The sequence below is a fragment of the Monodon monoceros genome, unplaced genomic scaffold (genome assembly GCF_005190385.1).
Source record: "Monodon monoceros isolate NGI ecotype Baffin Bay Population unplaced genomic scaffold, NGI_Narwhal_1 Super_Scaffold_7, whole genome shotgun sequence".
NCBI classification, from domain to species: domain Eukaryota; kingdom Metazoa; phylum Chordata; class Mammalia; order Artiodactyla; family Monodontidae; genus Monodon; species Monodon monoceros.
The window spans coordinates 57,876,315-57,897,588 of NW_021703784.1; the positions used below are offsets into that span (position 1 = coordinate 57,876,315).

At 50.0% G+C, this 21,274-nt stretch overlaps 1 protein-coding gene across 1 annotated transcript in view; it reads left to right on the plus strand.

Moving 5' to 3' along the window:
* The window catches only part of CLPB (ClpB homolog, mitochondrial AAA ATPase chaperonin), a 145,562-nt gene extending 124,909 nt beyond the window's left edge, over positions 1-20,653 (plus strand). Inside the window, exons 8-16 of the mRNA XM_029208953.1 lie at positions 3,627-3,704; positions 4,961-5,016; positions 12,045-12,089; positions 12,465-12,626; positions 18,311-18,467; positions 19,232-19,305; positions 19,474-19,593; positions 19,812-19,916; positions 20,305-20,653. Of these exons, the coding sequence (XP_029064786.1) occupies positions 3,627-3,704; positions 4,961-5,016; positions 12,045-12,089; positions 12,465-12,626; positions 18,311-18,467; positions 19,232-19,305; positions 19,474-19,593; positions 19,812-19,916; positions 20,305-20,553 (1,046 nt within the window). The 3' untranslated portion in view covers positions 20,554-20,653. The remainder of the gene's footprint in view (positions 1-3,626; positions 3,705-4,960; positions 5,017-12,044; positions 12,090-12,464; positions 12,627-18,310; positions 18,468-19,231; positions 19,306-19,473; positions 19,594-19,811; positions 19,917-20,304) is intronic.
* The last annotated feature ends 621 nt before the right edge of the window (positions 20,654-21,274 follow it).

The following is a 21,274-nucleotide window of genomic DNA, read 5'->3' on the forward strand; positions in this document are numbered from 1 at the left end:
TCTTTGCAACTTATAGCCATTAACTATACTATACTATAGCCATTAACTCATTTTAATCTTCATGTGGGGCTGACTGAGCATGTATGGCTCTTCCCATTTTATAGATGAAGAAACCAAGCCTCTAAATCAGTAAGTGTTTTACTCAAAGTCAATCAACTAATATGTGGCAGAGCCAGGACTCCAAACTAGGTCCTGCAACTCCTGCCCTCTCCATCATACTGCCCCATAGATGAACATAGGAGTTAATGGAGCAGATGTGATGTGGTGGAATAAACAGGAAAGAGTTGTTGCAGGTGAAAGTTAGGATGGTCTGGTAGTGGTTGACATGGTCAGGAGAAGACGTTCTGGTAAGGGGAAGAACCCAGCAAGGAGCCCTGGAGCTGGCTCAGCATGTGGAGAGGCTGCCAAACCTGTTGGAGCTTTCAGAGATGGGACTGGCCAGGGAAGGGGCTGAGCTGCCTGCTCAGGGGACCTGACACCATCTCAAGCCCAGAGAGCAGTGGTCAGGATATGGTCAGGGGCAGGGGCTCCTGAGACCATGTATGGAATGGCTGAGCCAGCCAGACTGGAAGACTGCAGTGCGGTGGCTTTCCAGGTGAGGCGAGGGAATGAGGAGATGTTGTGGTAGGGGAGAGCCAACTCCTTTCTCTAAACTCCTGAAGCACCAGTTCATGCTCAGGAGCTAGCCAGAGCCAGGGTTAAAGCCCAGGTTCACTTATTTACCTGTGTAGTCTTGAGCAGGTCACCTAACTTCTTTATATATATTTCCTCGTCTGTAAAATGGGAATCAAGTTACCTGCCTGCCAGCCTCATGGGTTCATAACCAGCCTCAAATGAAGTTATGTCTACAGAAGTTCTTTACAGACTCTGAAGTGCTAGCAGAGGAAGTTGCTGCATTTGCTTGTCCACAGAGCACCAATACCTGTGGCCACATCCCAAATGGGCCTATCCAGGTCTCTGTCTGTCCCAGCCTCTGCCCCAGCCTGACAGAACCCTGAGGCACCCAGCCTTGGTCCTCAGCCACCCTGCCAACCACACACCCCAGGGCCCACCTTCCCCAGTCTTTCATAGCTGCTTCCATTTTTCATTCTGTCGGACGCCATCTGCTTGGCCATTTTTCTCTTCAGATATTATTAGAAATATCCAGAGTTGTAATTGTTTAATGGTTGGCATTTTGCCTGTTTCACGGGGAGCCCGGATCAAGCCCACCCCAGACTCATGCCCTGGGTCTGGCAGAATTGACCAGGGACAGCTGTGCAGTGGAGTCTGCTTGGCATTATAAAGAGCTCTCTCCCAGGTGCATTATTAGAAAAGAAGGGGGGAAAGATGGCCCCTGGCGTAATCCAATTCCGCATTCTCCATGGTGTTTTTGAACTGCATAGCCCAGAGGCATGCAGCTCTTGGTGGGCTGGGAAGCTTCCTGAAAGAGAAGTCAAGATCAGAGCCTCAGGTTCATGACACCTGGGGAACCCTGGTCCCCCAGGCCACCTGTCTGAGTGATGCCTGGATACTTTTGCCTCCCCAAATACCCCCATGAAGCCTGAATCCAGTTTTTGCTCAGCTTCTTTCCAACCTAGATTCTCAACTTAGCCAACTTTTGGAAGAGTGTGACTCCTTTCATATAACCCCTTCTCTCACCCTTGCCTCAGCACACATCCACACATAATGTTCACAGAAGTCTAGCCTTTGCCATTTTACAGTATCTCCACCTCCCCAAATACCCCCATCCACAGGGTCTTGTTTCTGTCAGGACATTGGGGGCTCCCTCTCACCAGGCTGGGACTTCTCCATCTTCATCCGCAGCCTTCAGATACCTATGAGGCCTGTGGATTCCCATCATGGCCAGGCCTTCCAGAGGACCAAGCCAGTCAGTTTAGAGATGATCTGAGACCTAGCCCAAGGGAGAGGTTAGACTGAGTGTTTTCTCAGGCCCCTCTCAGGAGTCTCAGGGAGTATCTCCCGGGCAGGCAGAGTGGCTAGTCTGGTGTCCATGAGGTTGCACAGTTTTTTTTTTCTGCTGAGGCCAGAACTAGAAAGTATCTTAGGTAGAAGCATTAGAGATTGAGGTGAGAAAGCCCACAGTGTGGACCTGAACTCCTAAGACAGGGATTCGAGACCTCTTTGATCTGATCCCACCCACAAGTACTCATGTTCATTCCTGTCTCCACCTCTGTCATGCTGCTGCATTTGCCCCCTCCAGATCCCACCCAGTCTCTGTGATCTGTCATCAGTCCCACTTCTTCCAAAAGCCTTCCCTGATCTCTCCAGCCGCTTCTTTGAAACCCAACCACACAGATTATACCACACAGTATAGCATTTAGGATCTTTGCACCTCAAGAATGGACGATGCTTCCCTAAGACTGTCAACTCTTCCTCCATTGACTTGGTTTCCATGCCTTGTCCTCTGACATATATCCTTTTGCTCATCTCCCCTCAACGCTCTGGGGACCAGACCATATATGCTGTTCCATCTGCAGGATGACCTTGACATTGCACAATGGTCTCTCCCCTTCCTTCTTCTGACGGCCATGTTTCCGTTTATGGCAACCCAAATTGATACTAGCTTTTGTAAGTAACCATATGTGACAAAAAAAGAAGACAGGTTTAGAGATGCAACTCTACCATCTCCACCAGTCAGCTGGTAATCTACTAGTTGTGTGACTTGGGCAGATCTCTTTATCTCTTGTTTCAGTTTCCTGTTCAGTATGATGGAGTTGAAAATAATATTTTCCACTCAGGGTATGGGTCTTGAGTAATAAAATGTTGGCGATTTTTCCATTGGGCCTAGCAGATAGCATGTTTAATAAATGATTCTTCTGATTGTTCTTCCTCATTCCGTTCCTACTCTTATACTTGAGCGATGCTTCTGAGCCTGACTCTCCCACTCTGTGGTTGGGCACTTAATTTCCTCATCTTGCACATAGAACCCTTGAAGAGGAGAGGTTAGCACTCACTCTAGCAGAGCTGAGCCCAGGGGAACCTAGTACGTGTTTATTCCCGTTCCCCTACCTCTGCCCAGTGGAGGCCATGTTGGTGCAGGTGCTAACCAGGTGGCTCACCCTTCCATGCCCTGAGCTCCACACTACCCTTCATTGGCTTCCAGAAAGTGCATTTGGCTGTATTTCCTAACAGCAGATGAGACCTTAGTTCCCCCAAATGGGAAAGAGTTCAGAGCTCACACCCCAGATCCCCAAGGGCCTGCCATGGGCTTCTGCCTCTCCCATTTGCATAGGGGCAGGCTTAGACTCCCACCAGTGGTGAGTAGATGGGTTACCAGTGGAGAGCTAAAGTTCCTCTCAAATTCTCCTTCACCAGCCCCCCACCCCCTTCACCTTCATTCACCATCCACCCGCCTTTCAGTTTCCTTGGCAACGCTGAGTGCTCATCCTGGAAAACTTTATCCGAAATCTGCTCTGGGCAGCTTTCCAAATCCATGCTAACCTGATTAGGTGTCTCTAGGGGCCTTGCCAGCTAATCAGATTAGGCAGCACTAATGGTAGTGAGGACTTTGAGTGGGCACAGAGCAGTAAAACATATTGTATACTTAGTGATAATTATCCTGCCTTTTGTGTCATTGATTTATCTGCCTCCCTCCCTGTCCTCCCGTCTTATGTGTTTGGCCATAGCGATCCGGAGGAAGGAGAATGGCTGGTACGACGAAGAACACCCTCTTGTCTTCCTCTTCCTGGGATCATCTGGAATAGGTAACTGGGAATAGATCAGCCTGTGGGGAAGGAGAGCTGGGGGAGCCCCAGCTTCTATGGGCCAGAGTCAGACAACCCACCTCTCATTCAAATCTAGCTCCCAGAACAACTGCCTCCAAATTACAGAGCCAGCAAGAGGATCATCTGTCACATTAGGAACAGCTGGAATTATGCCCCTCCCTCTGGAAGCTGTGGTGCAGGGCCTACTTCACCTGGAAGGCCAGGCCCTTGGGGTCCTGTGAGTCCTGGTCCAGCCACTCTGCAACCCCAGAGGCTGCCCTTTAGGAATTGAACCCCTCCACTGCCCAGTGCACCAGCCTTATCTAGTGTAGCCTGGGACATAACCCTCTAGGAAGCTAAAGAAAGCCCCTGATGGCCAGCACAGTGCTAAGTGCATAGCAAAATTGGTTGCAGTGAAATGGGTCGGGGATTTTTATAGCCATTTGGGCTGGATTATCTGAGGCATTCTCACCCCCTCACTCTCTGCCCTCACAGATACTTCCCACTGCCACCACCACACCACCACCACCTCCCGTTGTCTTTTTTTTTTCTCTCTCCCATTGTCTTGATAGGGAATTTCATGCATCTATTGCCTCCTCTTCCCCTCTCAGCATCTTCATGGGTGCTCCCTCAGATGTAGGGTCCCAAAAGGTTACCATTACCTCACATGATACTATAGAACTTGACCCATACCAGATAGTGACTTCCAAAGGCTTGACCATCATGCCAAATGGCCCTTCAGAGCCACCACTTCGGTATTATCATTCCTTCTTTATGTTACAAGGCAAGGCTGTGAAGCCAAGGAGAGGTGCTTTTTATCCTCTCCCAGCCTCTATTTGGCCTGTGGCTCCAGGGCCTGGCTGGATGGCAAGACCGTGGGTGTCCAGAGAGATACAGTGCAATGAACCAGGAAGTCAGGGTACTCCTAGGACAGGCAAGGTTTATGCTGGGCTTCAAAGGACAGGATGGCTCTGGATTGTAAGAGTCAACCTCTCACTCTTAGGATGCTGCTGTAGAGAAAAGGCTTCAATCCCCATCCACAAAAAAATCAAGATGCAATGCAGACTTTGATTCTGGTCCCAGTTTTACCATTAATTCCCTTGGTGACTTTGAGAGAGTCACTGACCCTCTCTGAGCCTCAACATTCCCATCCATAACATACATTATTTCCAGCATCCATACATTTCTAATATGCTTTCATCACAGGAGATAGTCATCTGGTCCTAACCCAACACTTCTCTTTTCCTTCTTATTAGGAAAAACAGAACTGGCCAAGCAGACAGCCAAATATATGCACAAAGATGCCAAAAAGGTAAGGGCTGGGATCTACGCCTGATTGGCAGGCCATGGAGAGCTCACCACTCCTGCTAGCCCAAAAAATCCTAGGCTCCCTGAATCTAGCAATAGCCAATCAAAAAGATGGGCCCTGGCCCAGGAAGCAGGCCTCAGCTATGGCCCCAACTTGGCCACCAATTGCTCCAGGAATTTGGGCAAGTTATTCAACCTCTTTGTGCCTCAATTTCTTCATCTGTGAAATAGGATGAATAATCCTTGCCCTGCCTGACTCTTGAGGCACTTGGGAGAACCCAGTGAGATTCATTTATACAACATTTCTAAGCATCTACTCTGTGCCGGGTATTGTACTAGATCCTGATAATACAGCGTTCATTAAGACACTCCCCTGCCCTGAGGAGCTCAGTCTTGAGGGGGAGACAGCTTTAGAAACATATCACTACTGTCCAGTGCCATCAAGGCCATGCTAGAGGGAGTCTCAGACCTGTAGGAGAAATGTAGAAATAAGAGGATTTGCTTTTCTACATGAACTTTTTTTTTTTTTTCGCGGTACGCAGGCCTCTCACTGCTGTGGCCTCTCCCGTTGCGGAGCACAGACTCCGGACGCGCAGGCTCTGCGGCCATGGCTCACGGGCCCAGCCGCTCCGTGACATGTGGGATCTTCCCAGACCGGGGCACGAACCCGCATCCCCTGCATCGGCAGGCGGACTCTCAACCACTGCGCCACCAGGGAAGCCCCATTCTACATGAGCTTTTAAACGTGATTTCTTAATGCCCTAAGCTATGAGGTGGTCACAGTCTCCTTTTTCCCATGACCCAGAGGCCTGGATTCTCCATAGGACAGGGCTGTGCCCATCCCCTTGTTCAGACTCTGGCTTTCCAAGGCCTGCTCAGTTTGACTTTCTAGACTGACAGGAAATACTTTCACACAGACAGAAATGTCAGAGCAGTCCTTGGAGATTGCAGAAACATTTCAACTTAAAGTCACACATTCTTCTTCCTACTGGCCTTCCCAGTGTGGAGGCATCACAGGTTGCCCACGACCCTGGATGCCCTTGCCTACTTTCTGTGGAAAGCCTCCCCAGCTGAGGTGATGAGGAATTGCCCAGGCCTCCGCCAGCCAAACTGCCAGCAACAGAGTCCTGTTCACCTCCTTTCCTGCTTTTGCCTAGCTCCCCCTTCACCACCTCCCTGAGGGCCTGGCAGCCACAGAAACAAGGTAGCTCAGGCTGTGTCCTTCTGAGCCACATTCATAGCCCCCTTCTACTGACTCTGCCAGTAGCTGTCTGTGAGCTGTCTCAACCAAAGCTAGAGCAGACCCACTCAACAGGCAGGCAGGCAGGCAAGAAGCAGCGCATGGCATGCTAATATGCTCCAACCGAAATAGCATTTTTAAGACAATTCATCAGGTTGGCAGCGATTGAAACAATTAGCACTCTGGAAAGGGCCATAAACTAGCAAGACTATTAGGAAAGATGCAGTTATGGGCAGGAACCACCTGATTAGGGATGAAGAATTCCGAGTGGTTTAATTTTAATACTGTCAGAAAGGTTAATATTTAATTACAAATCATAATCTCCTTATCCAAGCTGTCTTAATATGTCTTCATACACAGTGGAAGTAGAAGGAAGGTATCTGCTGACTTGCTGGTGTAGAAAGGAGAAGGGGCTTGATAAAAGACTGATGATGCAAGTCATTTTTCAGTTGGAGCATCTAAACAAGAGACAGATTTCCACCAGTGCAGGGTGTCCTGAAAGCTGATGATGGCATCCTTCAGTACATGCCTCACCTAGGAGACGGAGTTAACACCGTCACCACTTGGAGTCAGTGGCCTGGGTGATCCAGGCTCTGGAGTCAGCCATTCCTTGGCGCAGGTTCTACTGGTCCTAGACAGGTTGCTTTACCCCTCTTAAGTTTCAGCTCTTGCCTCAAAGTGAAGCTAATTAGTCCTGTGTCTAAGGTTGTCGTGAGCATCAAGTGAGATACTATGAATCACAGAGAACACAGGTTCTAGCACCCAGTAAGTGCCTGATCCCTTGTCTTATATTTATTCATCACTCTGTACTTTCCACAGCAGTATTCCCATCCATTGTCTTATTTGATCCTATAAGGAAGATAGCATAAATGCTAAATTAGACCCACTTTTTAGATGAGAGAACTGAGACCCTACAGTGTTAAGCATCCAGAGTCACCTGTTAGGGGAAGAAGTAAAATCAGAATCCAGTCTCTCAACTCTTCTCTCAGAACTCTTGTTCTCAGCCACAAGAGGAGGCTAGATTATAAACTTGTCCATTTGTCCCCATGTCACATAGGGAGATGAGAGGCATGAGAAACCCAATATAACCATGTATTTTATTTTTAAATCATAGTTGTTGCTTCTATAAAACTTCTACCTTCACCAGCCCTGAGGACCAACTCATTACAGCATCTATGTCTAGCATAGACATTCTCTGGACATGTAACAGGCATGTTTGAAACCTGCCTTCAAAATCTGAGGGTTCTGGGCTTCCCTGGTGGCACAGTGGTTGGGGATCCGTCTGCCAATGCAGGGGACAAAGGTTCAAGCCCTGGTCCGGGAGGTTCCCACACACCGCGGAGCAGCGAAGCCCGTGCGCCACAACTACTGGTCCTGCACTCTGGAGTCTGCGAGCCACAACTACGGAAGCCCACGTGCCTGGAGCCTGTGCCCTGCAACAAGAGAAGCCACCGCAATGAGAAGCCCATGCACTGCAACCAAGAGTAGCCCCCGCTCGCGGCAACTAGAGAAAGCATGCACGCAGCAGGGAAGACCCAACGCAGCCAAAAATAAATAAATAAATAAAATTGAAAAATAAAACAAAATCTGAGGGTTCTGGACTGTAAGCTGTCTAACCAGGGTACCTGACATCACCAGGACCCACGGAGTGATGTGTGGGAAGTGTCATGTACAGGGCCCAGTGTAAAGGAGGACTGAGCACTGACCTGGGAGTTGGTGACTTGAATTCGAGTTCTCGCTCTCTGATCCTTAGTTTCCTCATTTGTAAAGAGTCACAATACCTCCAGACCTGGCTGCCTGTCAAGGACTTGTTTGCACATTTTTATAATTTCTTTTTTTTTATTTATTTATGTTTGGCTGTGTTGGGTCTTCATTGCTGCGCACGGGGGCTACTCTTCGTTGCAGTGTGCAGGCTTCTCATTGCGGTGGCTTCTCTTGTTGCGGAGCACAGGCTCTAGGCACGTGGGCTTCAGTAGTTGTGGCACACAGGCTCAGTAGTTGTGGCTCGAAGGCTCAGTAGTTGTGGCATATGGGCTCAGTTGCTCCATGGCATGTGAGATCTTCCCAGACCAGGGCTCAAACCTGTGTCCCCTGCCTTGGCAGGTGGATTCTTAACCCCTGCGCCACCAGGGAAGTCCTGTAATTTGTTTACCAGACTTGTGAGCTTATTATTTTTCTCTCATTAACCTCTACTATTTCTCCCAAATTGAGCAGCTTTGTTAACTCCCATTATTAGGGTTAATAATCCTTGAGAAAAAACCTTAATGGCATTCTGTGATTTCATCCTGAAGTAGGGTGGTGAAGCCCTAACGACTGCAGTTATAGTGGCAGTATGATGAAGGGATCAAGAGCAGGGCTCTGGGTCCAATGCTAAACTACTCTGTGGAGTTGGCTGAGATCTCTGTTTACATCAGTTTTCTCATCTGTAAAATGGAGTCAATAATGGTGCCTGTCTCATTGGATTGTTATGAAGGTTAAGTGAGATAATGATGTAAAATGCTAAACACCATTCTTGGCACATAGTAAGCAATCAGTGCATGTTAGATATAATTGTTATTATTGTTGCCTCACTTCTAGATAACCCTAAGGTAAGATCATTTGAAACCAAAATTATTCTAGCCAAGAAAATCAAGCCCTTAGATTTGTTGAGAGTTACTCAGCAAATCAGTAGAAGGACTAGGATAAGAACCCAGGTAATTTGACATAAGCGTAAGTGAGCACTGAAGTCTGTACTCCCTGTTACCTTGGGGCATTGATTGACACTGGTTCTGGACACAAAGCTCAGAACCCTTCAAATGAAGATGCCAAGAGCCCAGCTGATTGATGGAGTGGGAAATATGAGGCAGGAGGGTATAGTGGCTAAGAGCACAGGCTTTGAGCCAGATTGTCAAGCTTGAGTGACCTTGGGCAAGTTACTTTAATCTGTGGCTCGGTTTTCTCATCTGTAAGGTGGGAATGATAATACTACTTTTATCTCATAGACTTACACACATTCTAAGCCCTTTATAGCTTGCTTATTTAGAACATCGCCAGACACATAGTAAGCGCCCAGTGAGTGTCACCTATTATCCAGATACCCATCTCGTGGCTTCCAGCTCATTGCTCCCTCTGGGCAGCACTCCCAGCTTCCCCATGTCTATCTTCCCACGCTTCCTGAAGCCAGTGTTTCTCTTGGCCGAGCTGCCTGGGTCCCTCTGAAGATGCTTGCTGGCTAATGCTCCATGTCCTCTGATAACACACCCTCATGACCTTAAGAACTTCTCCAAGGCCTTTCCGACCTCTTGGATTAGGTCCTCTCCTCAGGCCATAACATAAAGGAGAAACAGCGAGAGGGCATAAGGGCCTGAGTATATAGGAAGAAACTGCAGCTCCAAAAGGGAAGGCAGCCAAGGCCACACAGATAGTGGAGAACTGGGGCTGGAAGCCAAGCCTGGGACTCTTTCTGCCACCCTATACCTCACATACAGAGTGACAGGACAGAGAAAAAAATAGAATACATCACAGACTGAATTTCTGGCCAGCAACCGAACTAGAGTATAGCCTGGATTTCAGACATAGCTACCTCCCTCTCAGGGTCTTGGCGCGCCCTCCCTCATCCCCAGCTCTCAGGAGAAGCATAGGCAGTGGGTGCATTCTCTTAGATGGAAGCATGTGCCAGTAGGAGAGGAGCCTGAGGAGTCTCTGGGGAACCCTGATCTGGGTGGAGAGACAGGGCCTCTGAGTGCCCTTATAATGCCCTAAATCCCTAAATTCTTCATGAAAAGTCATGGGCATTCTGCTTGTTTTAACTCGCAAATCCCACTCCAGAGGGTGTGCTGTTCCCCTGGGGCTAATTATGGTCGGGCCTCACCCCAGGGGGCCAGTTCCCTGGAAATCTGCCCTAGGCCCAACCATGGAGAGAGAAGGGCTGCAAGCTACATTCTGGATAGCTCTTAAGTGAAAACATGTAAATAAATGAGAAAGATTTATTAGTTTAAAAGAAAAGTAGGGGGCTTCCCTGGTGGCGCAGTGGTTGAGAGTCTGCCTGCCAATGCAGGGGACACGGGTTCGTGCCCCGGTCCAGGAAGATCCCACATGCCGTGGAGTGGCTGGGACCGTGAGCCATGGCTGCTGAGCCTGCGCGTCCGGAGCCTGTGCTCCGCAACGGGAGAGGCCACAACAGTGAGAGGCCCGCGTACCGCAAAAAAAAAAAAAAGAAAAGTAGGGACTTCCCTGGTGGCGCAGTGGTTAAGAATCCGCCTGCCAATGCAGGGGACACGGGTTCGATCCCTGGCCTGGGAAGATCCCACATGCCGCGGAGCACCTGGACCCGTGCGCCACAATTAGCCTGCACTCTAGAGGCCACGAGCCACAACTACTGAAGCCCACGTGCCTAGAGCCCATGCTCCACAACAAGAGAAGCCACTGCAATAAGAAACCTGCACACTGCAACAGAGTAGCCCCTGCTCGCCGCAACTAGAGAAAGCCTGCGCACAGCAACGAAGGCCCAACGCAGCCAAAAAATAAATAAAATAAATTTATTTTTTTTAAAAAACTGTGATAAAAATTTTTTTTAAATAAATAATATAAAAATAAACTGGTGCAGCCACTGTGAAGAGCAGTATGGAGGTTCCTTAAAAAACTAAAAATAGAGTTACCGTATGTCGCAGCAATCCCACTCCTGGGCATATATCCAGAAAAGATGAAAACTCCAATTTGAAAAGATACATGCAGCCCAGTGATCATTGCAGCACTATTTACAATAGCCAGGACATGGAAACAACCTAAATGTCCATCGACAGACAAATGGATAAAGAAGATGTGGTACATATATACAATGGAATACTACTCAGCCATAAAAAAAGAATGAAATAATGCCATTTGCAGCAACATGGATGGGCCTAGAGATTATCATACTAAGTGAAGTAAGTCAGACAGAGAAAGACAAATATTGTATCGTACACTTATATGTGGACACTAAAAGAATGATACAGATGAACTTATTTATGAAACAGAAATAGACTCTCAGATGTAGAAAACAAACTCATGGTTAACAAAGGGAGAAGGGGGAGAGGATAAGTTAGTAGTTTGGGATTAACATATACACACTACTATATATAAAAAAGGTAAGTAATAAGGACCTACTGTATAGCATGGGGAACTGTATTCAATATCTTGTAATAATCTATAATGGAAAAGAATCTGAAAAAGAATATATATATGTATGTGGGTGTATGTATGTATAACTGAATCACTTTGCTGTACACCTGAAACTAACACAACTTTGTAAATCAACTATACTTAAAAAAAAAGAAAAAGGGGCATGTGCCCACATAGACTTGCAAAGTTGAGGGCACCATGGAGCTGTCTGGGTGCTTGTTGCTCCCCTCCATCTCATCATGATCCCACGCTGATGGTGACTGACTTTGTCCATGTCAGCCTGCCCCACTCAGGTGCTGCTAGAGAACAGAGACATAGCTCCAGTGCTTGGCACACACAGCACACAGTATGCCCTCAGGAAATGTGGGATGAGTGGATGACGTGGTGATCAGACCCAGTAGAAGCCTGAAAAAAGAGACATTCCAAGCCAGATTTAAGGCAGGAACGCGACTTGGGTTTATTAAGGTAGGGCATGAGGGAATCGTGGGGGATGAGTGGACAGAAAAAGGAGGCAAGGAGCCAGAAAAAACTATATCATGAAAATGGGATAGAAAATCTTGGCTTGGTGTGGCTTAAAAGCCGGAATATATTTGAGATCTCCTTAACCCTTCCCCCTGCCTTCTTCAAATGGACTCCTGCTTGTTTCCACACAGGGTTTCATCAGGCTTGACATGTCTGAGTTCCAGGAGCGGCATGAGGTGAGTGAGAGTCCTTGGTGAAGTGTGGTTTGGAGAGCCTGTCAACAGGGCTCTGCCTGGCTATTTTGATGTGACTTGTCGATTAGGCCTGAGATAATTCCAGCAGCCTTGGGATTTATCCTTTGCGGGGAGCATATGTACACAGCAGGGTCACTGATCTGTTTTGCATATGATTTGCTCTGAAGAGTAAACACAGAAAAGATCATCTGCTCTCCCATCACGGCAGGATTCCTTCTACCCAAAGAGACAACCTGATTGTCCTTGTTGAGACAGGCAATCTTAACAGTATATAAAGCCATCTTACCGTTGCATGTCCCATATTAGAAACTAAAAGCATAGAAAGGCCTTCCTAACTTATTTCCTTCCTTCCATCAGGTGGCCAAATTTATTGGGTCCCCACCAGGCTACATCGGCCATGAGGAGGGTGGCCAGCTGACCAAGAAGCTGAAGCAGTGCCCCAACGCTGTGGTGCTCTTCGATGAGGTGGACAAAGCCCATCCAGATGTGCTCACCATCATGCTGCAGCTGTTTGATGAGGTGCCAGTCAGCTTGGGCCGGGATGGAGTTGGGGGCACCTGTAGGTATGGGGGGCTGTGAACAGCAGGACCCAGGGGCCCAGAATTGATCATTCCTCAAGTTGCTGCTTCCTCGTGTGTACGTTCAGTCACTTAGCAGGTGTGGCTTCACCCCCTCTCTGGACCGGGGCCCAGACTGGGCACCCAAAGAAGACCAGCACTGCCCAAGAGTTGAAATGTTGTGGCTGCCTAGACTACCTTCGAAAGAGACAGAATGGGACAGGGGTGCCAGGGGAGAGAGAGAGAGAGCTGAATTTTTAGTTCTAGCTCTGCCCCATCTCTCAGCATCAGGGACCTCGTGTGACAAACAAGGAGGCTGGATCCAATAAGCTCCAAGAACCTTTCTGGCTCAGACAGCTCCTGCTCCTCCCCATGTCAGCCATCATTTTCACCAGTTCTTAAAAATGCCAGGGACGTTGCTGCTGTCTGTGATGGTGACCATGATGATGGAATGGTGGTGCCCTGGTTCATGGAACCGTCTTCTCCTGAGGAGCTCCAGGCTGGTCACAAGCAAGGACAGTCTCCCTCTTAACTGGTGAAATGAGCTCTGAATGAGAACAACTTCCTCTTTTTCAGCACAGTCTATGTAATAGGCCTGTGCTAAAGACTTTACAGATGTTCTTGCTAATCATCACAATAGCCAGGCAAGGTACCAATCATTTGTTACAGATGAAGAAACTGAGGTTCAGCAAGGTTATAAATGACTTGCCCAAGGCCACAGAGCTACTGTGTGGAAGAGCCAGAAATGGGCTACAGATACATCTGGTCCCAGAGCCCCAGTTCTCCCCATCTGTACCAGTCCTTATCTTGAGCAGCGGAGGGAGAGCTTATGATTGTGGGAGGGGCTGCCATCCACCTTTTCCAGGGGTCCTGCAGAACTGGGGATGAGGCCTCCCATCTGCTCCCATGCAGGGACTATATTAGCCAGCACATGGCCGGATGGAGTCCAGTCCAGGGAAAATGTCCAGCCCCATTTTCCCTCCAGCCCTGGGAAAATGGAAAGAGGTTTGCTGCCCATGTCAGGGTGCACTAACGAAATGCAGGAATGGATACCCGTGGACCAAATAGCACATCAGGTACCAAGCCAGGAAGAACCAGATCCAAATGTCCCCACAGCTGCCCACTGCCTGTCCCACCTGGCCCAGCATCCTTGCCCCTGCCCCAGTTTATTGCTCTCTTCCTAGGCTCTCATCTGCTCCCTGTCTCGAGACCCACCCCCCACCCCCACTGAGGAATGAAGGCCAAGTCTTCAAAGGTCACATATTCTGTTTCCCGTACCTGTGCTCTGAGACCACCCCCACTCCGACCCCTGCTGCCGCCTTCTAGCCTCTTGATGGGATTCAGGTACATAGCTGTGGACCAGACCCAAACCTGCCCTCTGGGAACTCCCTACCTAGTAGACAGCAGAGAGGAGATATGATAAGGTTGACATTTTTGTACTTTGTGTGCAAGGCACTGTTATTGCATGTATGAACTCCTTTAATCCTCCCAGAAGGAGGATTGGTTCCCAGAAGATGGTTATTATTACTGACTCCATGTAACAAATGTAGAAACTGAAGTAAAGTGAGACGATTTATTCACCCATGGTCACACAGTTGGGAAGAGGAAATCCAGGATTTGAACCCAGGCAGTCCACTTCCAGAGCCTGCAGCTAAAATAGTAACTACCATGCAGCCAAGGCCAAAAGAGAACAGTAGATCTGGAATGAAGCATTCACAGGAAGGGAGAGCCCGGCTTAGGGAAGGTGAGCACAGCAGCCTGGTTGGCCTCTCACTTCCCTGGAGAGGTTCCTGGTCCAGAAAGAGGGAAGGCAACTGCTGACTGGAATACAACCAACCCCACCTGGAAAATGCTTACCACTCCCGTGTGTAAGCCCTGTCCACCCCACCCACTGCTGCTGTCACTCCACTGACTACCTTGGGGAGTTGATAATAACTCCTTCCTACAGCTCCCGACAACCTGCTACAGTTTCTGATGTTTATGCCCTTGCTTCCATTGACCAAAGCTGCCATCTGAGCTTACTTAGCCAGATTTATGCATGTTTGCTTCTTGAGGACAGAGACCTTGTCTCACTCCAACCATTCCCAGAACCCACAGCGCCAGGAGGAATGCCCTGTTGACTAACTTAATTCAGTAGTAATTCAGCAAACCTTCCAAGGATGAATAAGTATTTGCCAGGTGAACAGAGTGGAGAAGGGCCGGCAGTAGACACCCCGTGTGCAGAAGCACAGGGGCATGAGGCAGCCTGGTATATGCAGAGAACTACAGCTGTTCAGTATTGATCGACTGCAGAGGGAAAGGGAGAATAGAATGGTGGAGATAGGTGGATAAGGTAGACAGGGGCAGGTTAGAATGCCAGGCAGAGGAGTGTGGACTTTTTTGGTGAATAGTAAGAAGCCTTTAAAGACTTCAGGCAAAGAGAGAAATATGATCAGGTTTTCACTTTATAAAGATCCTATAGGCAGCAGTGAGCAAATGGACTAGAAGGAAGAAGAGAGACCAGCGAGGAGACTGTTGAAGAGTCCAGGCGAGAGCTTGGGAGGCCTGCTCTCAAGCAGGGCTGTGGGATGGGGAGAGCTCCCGGGAAGTCCACTGTGCAGGGCTCGGTCGTTGGATGTGAGGAGAGAGGGAGGGACCAAGGATGACCAGCGGCAGGATTTCTGGCCTGGGTGACCCATAGGTGGTGCTGCCATCAACCTGCGGCAGGGAACACAAGGGGATGAGCAACAGATTGATGAGGAAGGTAAGGAGCTAAGGTTTGGAATTGTTGAAAATGAAATGCCACAGCCAGATGGGTATGTCCAAGAAGTCGCTCATCAGTTTGAGCAGTCTGGAGTGTAAGAGAGGCCTGCACCGGAAGCAGAGACTCAGGAATGCTTCAGCACAGAGAGAGTACCAGAAGCCACAGGAAGGGGTGAGATCTCTGACCTAGTGAGAGTGTGGTGCGCAGAGAAGAGAGGTAAGAACAGCCTTGCAACCTCTCCAAAAAGAGTCAAAGACAGAATTGCCAGAGAGTAAGAGGCAAACCAGGAGAAGGTGGTTCAGTGCGGGGCAGAGAAGACACAGGGAGAACAGACAGTCCCTGCCTCAGTGTTTCTGAGCGAGGGGGAGACAGGCAGCAAAGAGCAGTCCAGCCACTGTGGTGAGTGGTGTGCTAGGATAAGTAGGAGTTATAAGGGCACCTGATCCAGTCTGGGGGAATAGGGAAGCCCCCCTCATATCCACCCAGCCCAGACCTCCCAAGCTTGGACCTAGAAAAGCAGAAGCCCTAATGCTCTCACCAAAACACCAAGCAGAGGTAATGCAGGTCACTTCTCTGTTTACCCCAGAGTCTGTAGCACAGGGCAGAAGTCCTAGGAAGCCCACGCACTGCTCCTCCCTTCAAGGACAGAAACGGGGGAAAGCAGCCCCTATAACCCTGAGGTGAGCATTCACGCGCCACCCAGGATGCGTGCACTCCAGTCGTTGCTGAGAGGCAGGACAGCAACAGCTCCCTCTTTGGGACACATTTTCTTGCCAGGGACTCTGAGGAGATGGAGACGTGAACAGTGTGAAGGTCACCCTTTGGGTCAGTAATACACTGCACCTGCTCCCCTCACCCACCTGGGACCCATCCTCAGGCCCAGTTATGAGCAGAGCTTTGATCTCTCAGAAAGAAATGGCCACTGGTTATTGCTCTGGCCAGTACAGCAGTGTGTGTGCTCAGTCCTCAGGGATGAGCTCTGCGAACACACACACAGGGTCATCTGCACGCACTTGGGCACATCACACATGCACGCAGACATGGTCCCCAAAACTAGAGTTGCCCTTAGTGGATTCTGTCGTGTTGTAACCCATAAGCAGGGGGTGAAGTAGGAAGCTAATGGCCAAGCTCAGGAACATCTGCTTGCACCCTTGCCTTCTCCTCATCCCTCCCAAGGCTGGGACGGGAGAGTGACCAGGATTTGGATCTCGAGGCCCCCGTTGAATAGACCCCCTTGGAACTAACACTTTCTGAGGCCTGTGCCAAGGTCCCATGTAAAGTGAGGCAGAAAAGCACTTGGTACTGTGCCCAGTACACAGTAGGCGCTCAGTTAATGCGCATTCCTTTTTTACCTCTGAGAGCCAGGGCTGGTCTGCCTTTGCGTTGGCTTTAGAACCAAGGGCTGACCTTGAGTGAGGCCCTCGCCACCAGGGAAAGGGGAACACTTGAGGAGGATTGTTTACCTGAGGCTGGGGCAGGGCCCAGCATCACTGGCTTGGGCAGGTGCCAACAGGCTGAGGTCAGTGGACCTTTCCCCAAAGCCATGTTCTCAAACTTGGCAGGAGTTATGCTTTTGCCTGCAACCCAGATGAGTTCCCAGGAAGGTCTGCCTCTCCCCACACCTGTACCGGTAGCTTGTTTCCTGTCAGGATCAAAGGATGCAAACTGAATTTGGCAGAATTCTGAGAAATTTTTATTTTGGGAAAGAAAATTGCATGAGGCCTCATTTTATCCCACACTGTTGGTATGACCCCAGTAGCCTGGTGTACAGTGAAGGATATGGGTTCTGGGGTCAGACAGTTCAATAGAGCCTCAGCTCTACTGTATTCTAGCTGTGAGACCTTGTACAAATTACTTAACCTCTCTGAGCCTCAGCTGCTTTGTAGGGGTGGTGAGGATTCAAGCATTCAGCAAGCAAGTGTTGAGCACATGCTATATGCCAGACACTGTTCTAGGACCCAGTGAGAGCAAGACCCAGCCTCTGCCCTCATAAAGCGACCTTCTAGTGGGCAGAGTGCAACAGTGCACGGAAAGCACTAAGCAGGGCACCGGCAGTGGAAGTAGATGTGCCCATCAAAGTCAGACCCCATCAGTTCCTCTCAGTGGGGCCCTGATTAGTGCTTTTTTATAAATGACTGCAAAGTGCTGTTGTACCATGCTAGCCTTGAGGTTTGCTGAGTGGGCAGAGTTCCTTGCCCTTGAACTGAATGGCCCTGGACAGCTACAATTTTCTCATTCTTCTGTCTCCTCCCTCTACTGTTGCCCCTTTTCTCTTTCCTTGTGCATCTGTTTCTAGTAAAGATGCTTTCTTCTGTGTCACCTCTAGAAAAAGCTAAAGATTCCAAGGCAATTTCCCAAGTTGGTTAAAGGAGAGACATTAACCAGGCCAGAGGATGGCTCTAAAGATGCAGAGATTATACCTGTTTCAGTTCATTTACCTGGTCCTCACAATGACCCTGTAGAATACCCTCCTCTGACCTCCTACAGCAGCGTGGCCTTCCCTTTATCGTAACATTTAACCACTGAATTGTGACTGCTTGTTTCCTGACCTCACTCCTTCTCTAGACTGGGAGCATGTCAGAGGCTCAGTGAGTCCCCAGTGCCCCAACACAGAGCCTGGCCCAGACTGGGCCTCCAGGAGAGTGTGTTGGATGGATGCATGTACAGTCAGGCTGGCTTCTGGGTGCCCTCAGAGATGCCAGACAGCAGGTGCAGTCTCAACCTGGGGCACTCCCAGCAGGTGAGCACTGTAGCCGAGGTGTGAGAACAGTGCTCAGAGACCCCAGAGGAGGGAGTGCTGACTCTGCCGGAGGAGGGGGAGGCACAGGGGTTCTGGAGAGAGCTCCTGGGAGAGGGGCCCAGCCTTACCACTCCCTGACCATGCAGTCACGGTTCCTTCCCAGGGCCGGCTGACAGATGGAAAAGGGAAGACCATCGACTGCAAGGACGCCATCTTCATCATGACCTCCAACGTGGGCAGTGACGAGATAGCACAGCACGCACTGCAGCTGAGGCAGGAAGCTTTGGAGATGAGCCATAACCGGATCGCCGAGAACCTTGGTACAGCACGTGGCCCGAGCTCTCTGGGCAACTGGTTAAGTGACCAGGCCGCCAGCGCATCTCCTGGGGGCAAGGATGGCAGGATGGCATTGGTGTCCTGGGGCCAGATGAGGGCCCTGGTAGCATCTTTGTTCCTAGCTGGTCCTGACCAGACACCAAGCACCCTACTAGGTAGTGGAGGGAGGAAGACAGACGGTGCCCCTACTTCCTCAAGAAATCCCCAAGTCTCTTGGGTGACAGGAGGGCTCCAGACAGAGTAATGGACAGAGCCACACCAGGGCATGGGGCCAGGAAGAGGCCAGGGCCTAAGGGGACTGAAGGGATGCACACTCAACAGATGGAGACACTTCGGTGCAATGAGGGGATAGCAGATCAGAAACCGTATGGAGGTGACACAGCCTTTTTCAGCCAGGGAGCCTTCCTGCATAGGAGGAAAGGAGGAGCATGTCAGGCAGGAGGCCACATCTGTCACCTTTCTATTTAGGATTGAACTCTCCAGCCCAGTCTTGGTCCTGACTCTTCTCCTCTCCCCTCCCCTCCTTCATACAGTTCCTACCAGTACATGAGCAGTGGAAGGGCCTAGGAGGTACCCAGTCCAGGCCTCTCATTGTGCAGGTGAGGAGAAGGCTGAGGCCCAGACAGCCTGAGACCTTGACCAGGAACACACAGACCATAAGGGTCAGGACCAGGGCTTTTTTCATGGATAGAGCGAAGGAGCAGGCACAGCTCCCAAAGGTCCTGGGTTTATGATTCTGTCTCTACAGGGGATGTCCAGACTAGTGACAAGATCACCATCTCTAAGAACTTCAAGGAAAATGTGATTCGCCCCATCCTAAAAGTAAGAGTTCTTTGTCATTCCTGCTGGAGCCTTGGGTTGGGGGGGATCCCCTTAGCCATCGTGAAGATACGGAAACCCTCCCACGCCCATCTTCCCCAATAGGGTCCAGTAATTCCTTTATACCCTCTGGGTCACTGAGTTCACCCCATCCCTAACCTGGCCCTATAGGCTCACTTCAGGAGAGATGAGTTTCTGGGACGAATCAATGAGATCGTCTACTTCCTCCCCTTCTGCCACTCGGAGCTCATCCAACTCGTCAACAAGGAGCTGAATTTCTGGGCCAAGAGAGTAAGAGCGGGGACTGCCTGTGGGTGGGGGTGGGATATATGCCCACTAGAAGTCAGGGAACACTGGGCTGGGAGCGCCACCCCCAGAAGAAGGAGCACAGAGGGGGCCAGTGGCTATAGGGCACACAGTCTCTCACAGGCCCAGGCCTCAGGCCAAAGCGCTGAGAGATAGAAAGCCCTGGCCCACATTCAGGCATGCTCCTATCTGACCTGTCCCAGGCCAAGCAAAGGCACAACATCACACTGCTCTGGGACCGTGAGGTGGCAGACGTGTTGGTTGACGGCTACAACGTGCACTATGGCGCCCGCTCCATTAAGCATGAGGTGAGCACAGGAGCCTGAGAGAAGTGAGGCACTTCCACACCTCCCTCCCTGGTGCCCCCAGACGCATTCCCTGGGCTCCCAGCCTGTCCAGACAGGCAGAAATTGTTCTTAGAGCAGATGCCTCTTCAGAACCAAAAACAATATAATCAAGTAAAACCCCTATCCTAAAAGGGTAACTGAGCTTGAACCCCTCCCAGTGTGAGAAACTGGGCTGAGAACCTCAGAAACTGACATTACTGTGTCATTAGCACTGTCCTGCAAGCTTGCGTTGTTAGCCTTTTGCAGATGAAAAAGCTGAAGCTTTGAGTAAGTACTTGCCTGAGCAGTAAGTGATAGAGCCAGGCCTCCAGGCTTTGGCAGTGAAGACCACTTCACCTACCACCTGCAGGTGGAGCGCCGTGTGGTAAACCAGCTGGCAGCCGCCTACGAGCAGGACCTGCTGCCAGGGGGCTGCACTCTGCGCATCACTGTGGAGGACTCAGACAAGCAGCTACTCAAGAGTCCTGAACTGCCCTCACCCCAGGCTGAGAAGCGTCCACCCAAGCTGCGGCTGGAGATCATCGATAAGGACAGCAAGACCCACAGATTGGACATCCAGGCACCACTAAACCCTGAGAAGGTGTGCCACACCCTCTAGTGTCTACCTACCTGCCTATACGTGCCCTGAACACCTAATAAAGCCCCCTTGGCTGTGGCATGGTAACGACCTACCTTCTCCTCCTGCCTCTCACTCCTCTCCAAAGTCAAAAGCAGGAATTTTGCCCTACCCTGATCCTTTCCTGTGGGCCCCACATGTGCTAACAGGTCTCTGGGAGAGGAGCTGCTCCTCCATCCCCTTCAAGCCAGGGGGAAGAGGGAGGTCTCTTATCTCTGTCCTTCAGCGTGATCCCCATGTCGCAGCATCTCTGGAACTTTATCATGTTTCCTGGAAGCTCAGAAGTATGGCAGCTGAGAACAGATCTGGCTGGAAAGAGACAGGGACCAGGCTGTGACCTGCCACCCTCTACTGGCTCTCATGCAACTGAGTCCCCAGAATGTCTCCACTGGGAATGGAGAAGAATGCAGAGGCCCAGGCACAGAGGTTCTGCATTTAGGCCGTAGCTTCCTCTTTCCCAAGCTCTAAAATTCCAAGGGAAAGGGACTCTCAGGGACACTACTGTGTGATAACTACTGTTCCTCCCCACCCCATGTTCAGAGGTCAGACCAGACCATATCTCTCCAGCCTTGGAACTAAGCCAGCATAGGGCATCTTTAGGAGGAAGGCTGACTGGGCACTACCCTGCCCTACACGGAGACTGGACAGAAGTTATCAAATGGCCAAGCAAGGTCAGCTCTACAGGGCCTCCTTCAGGAGACCA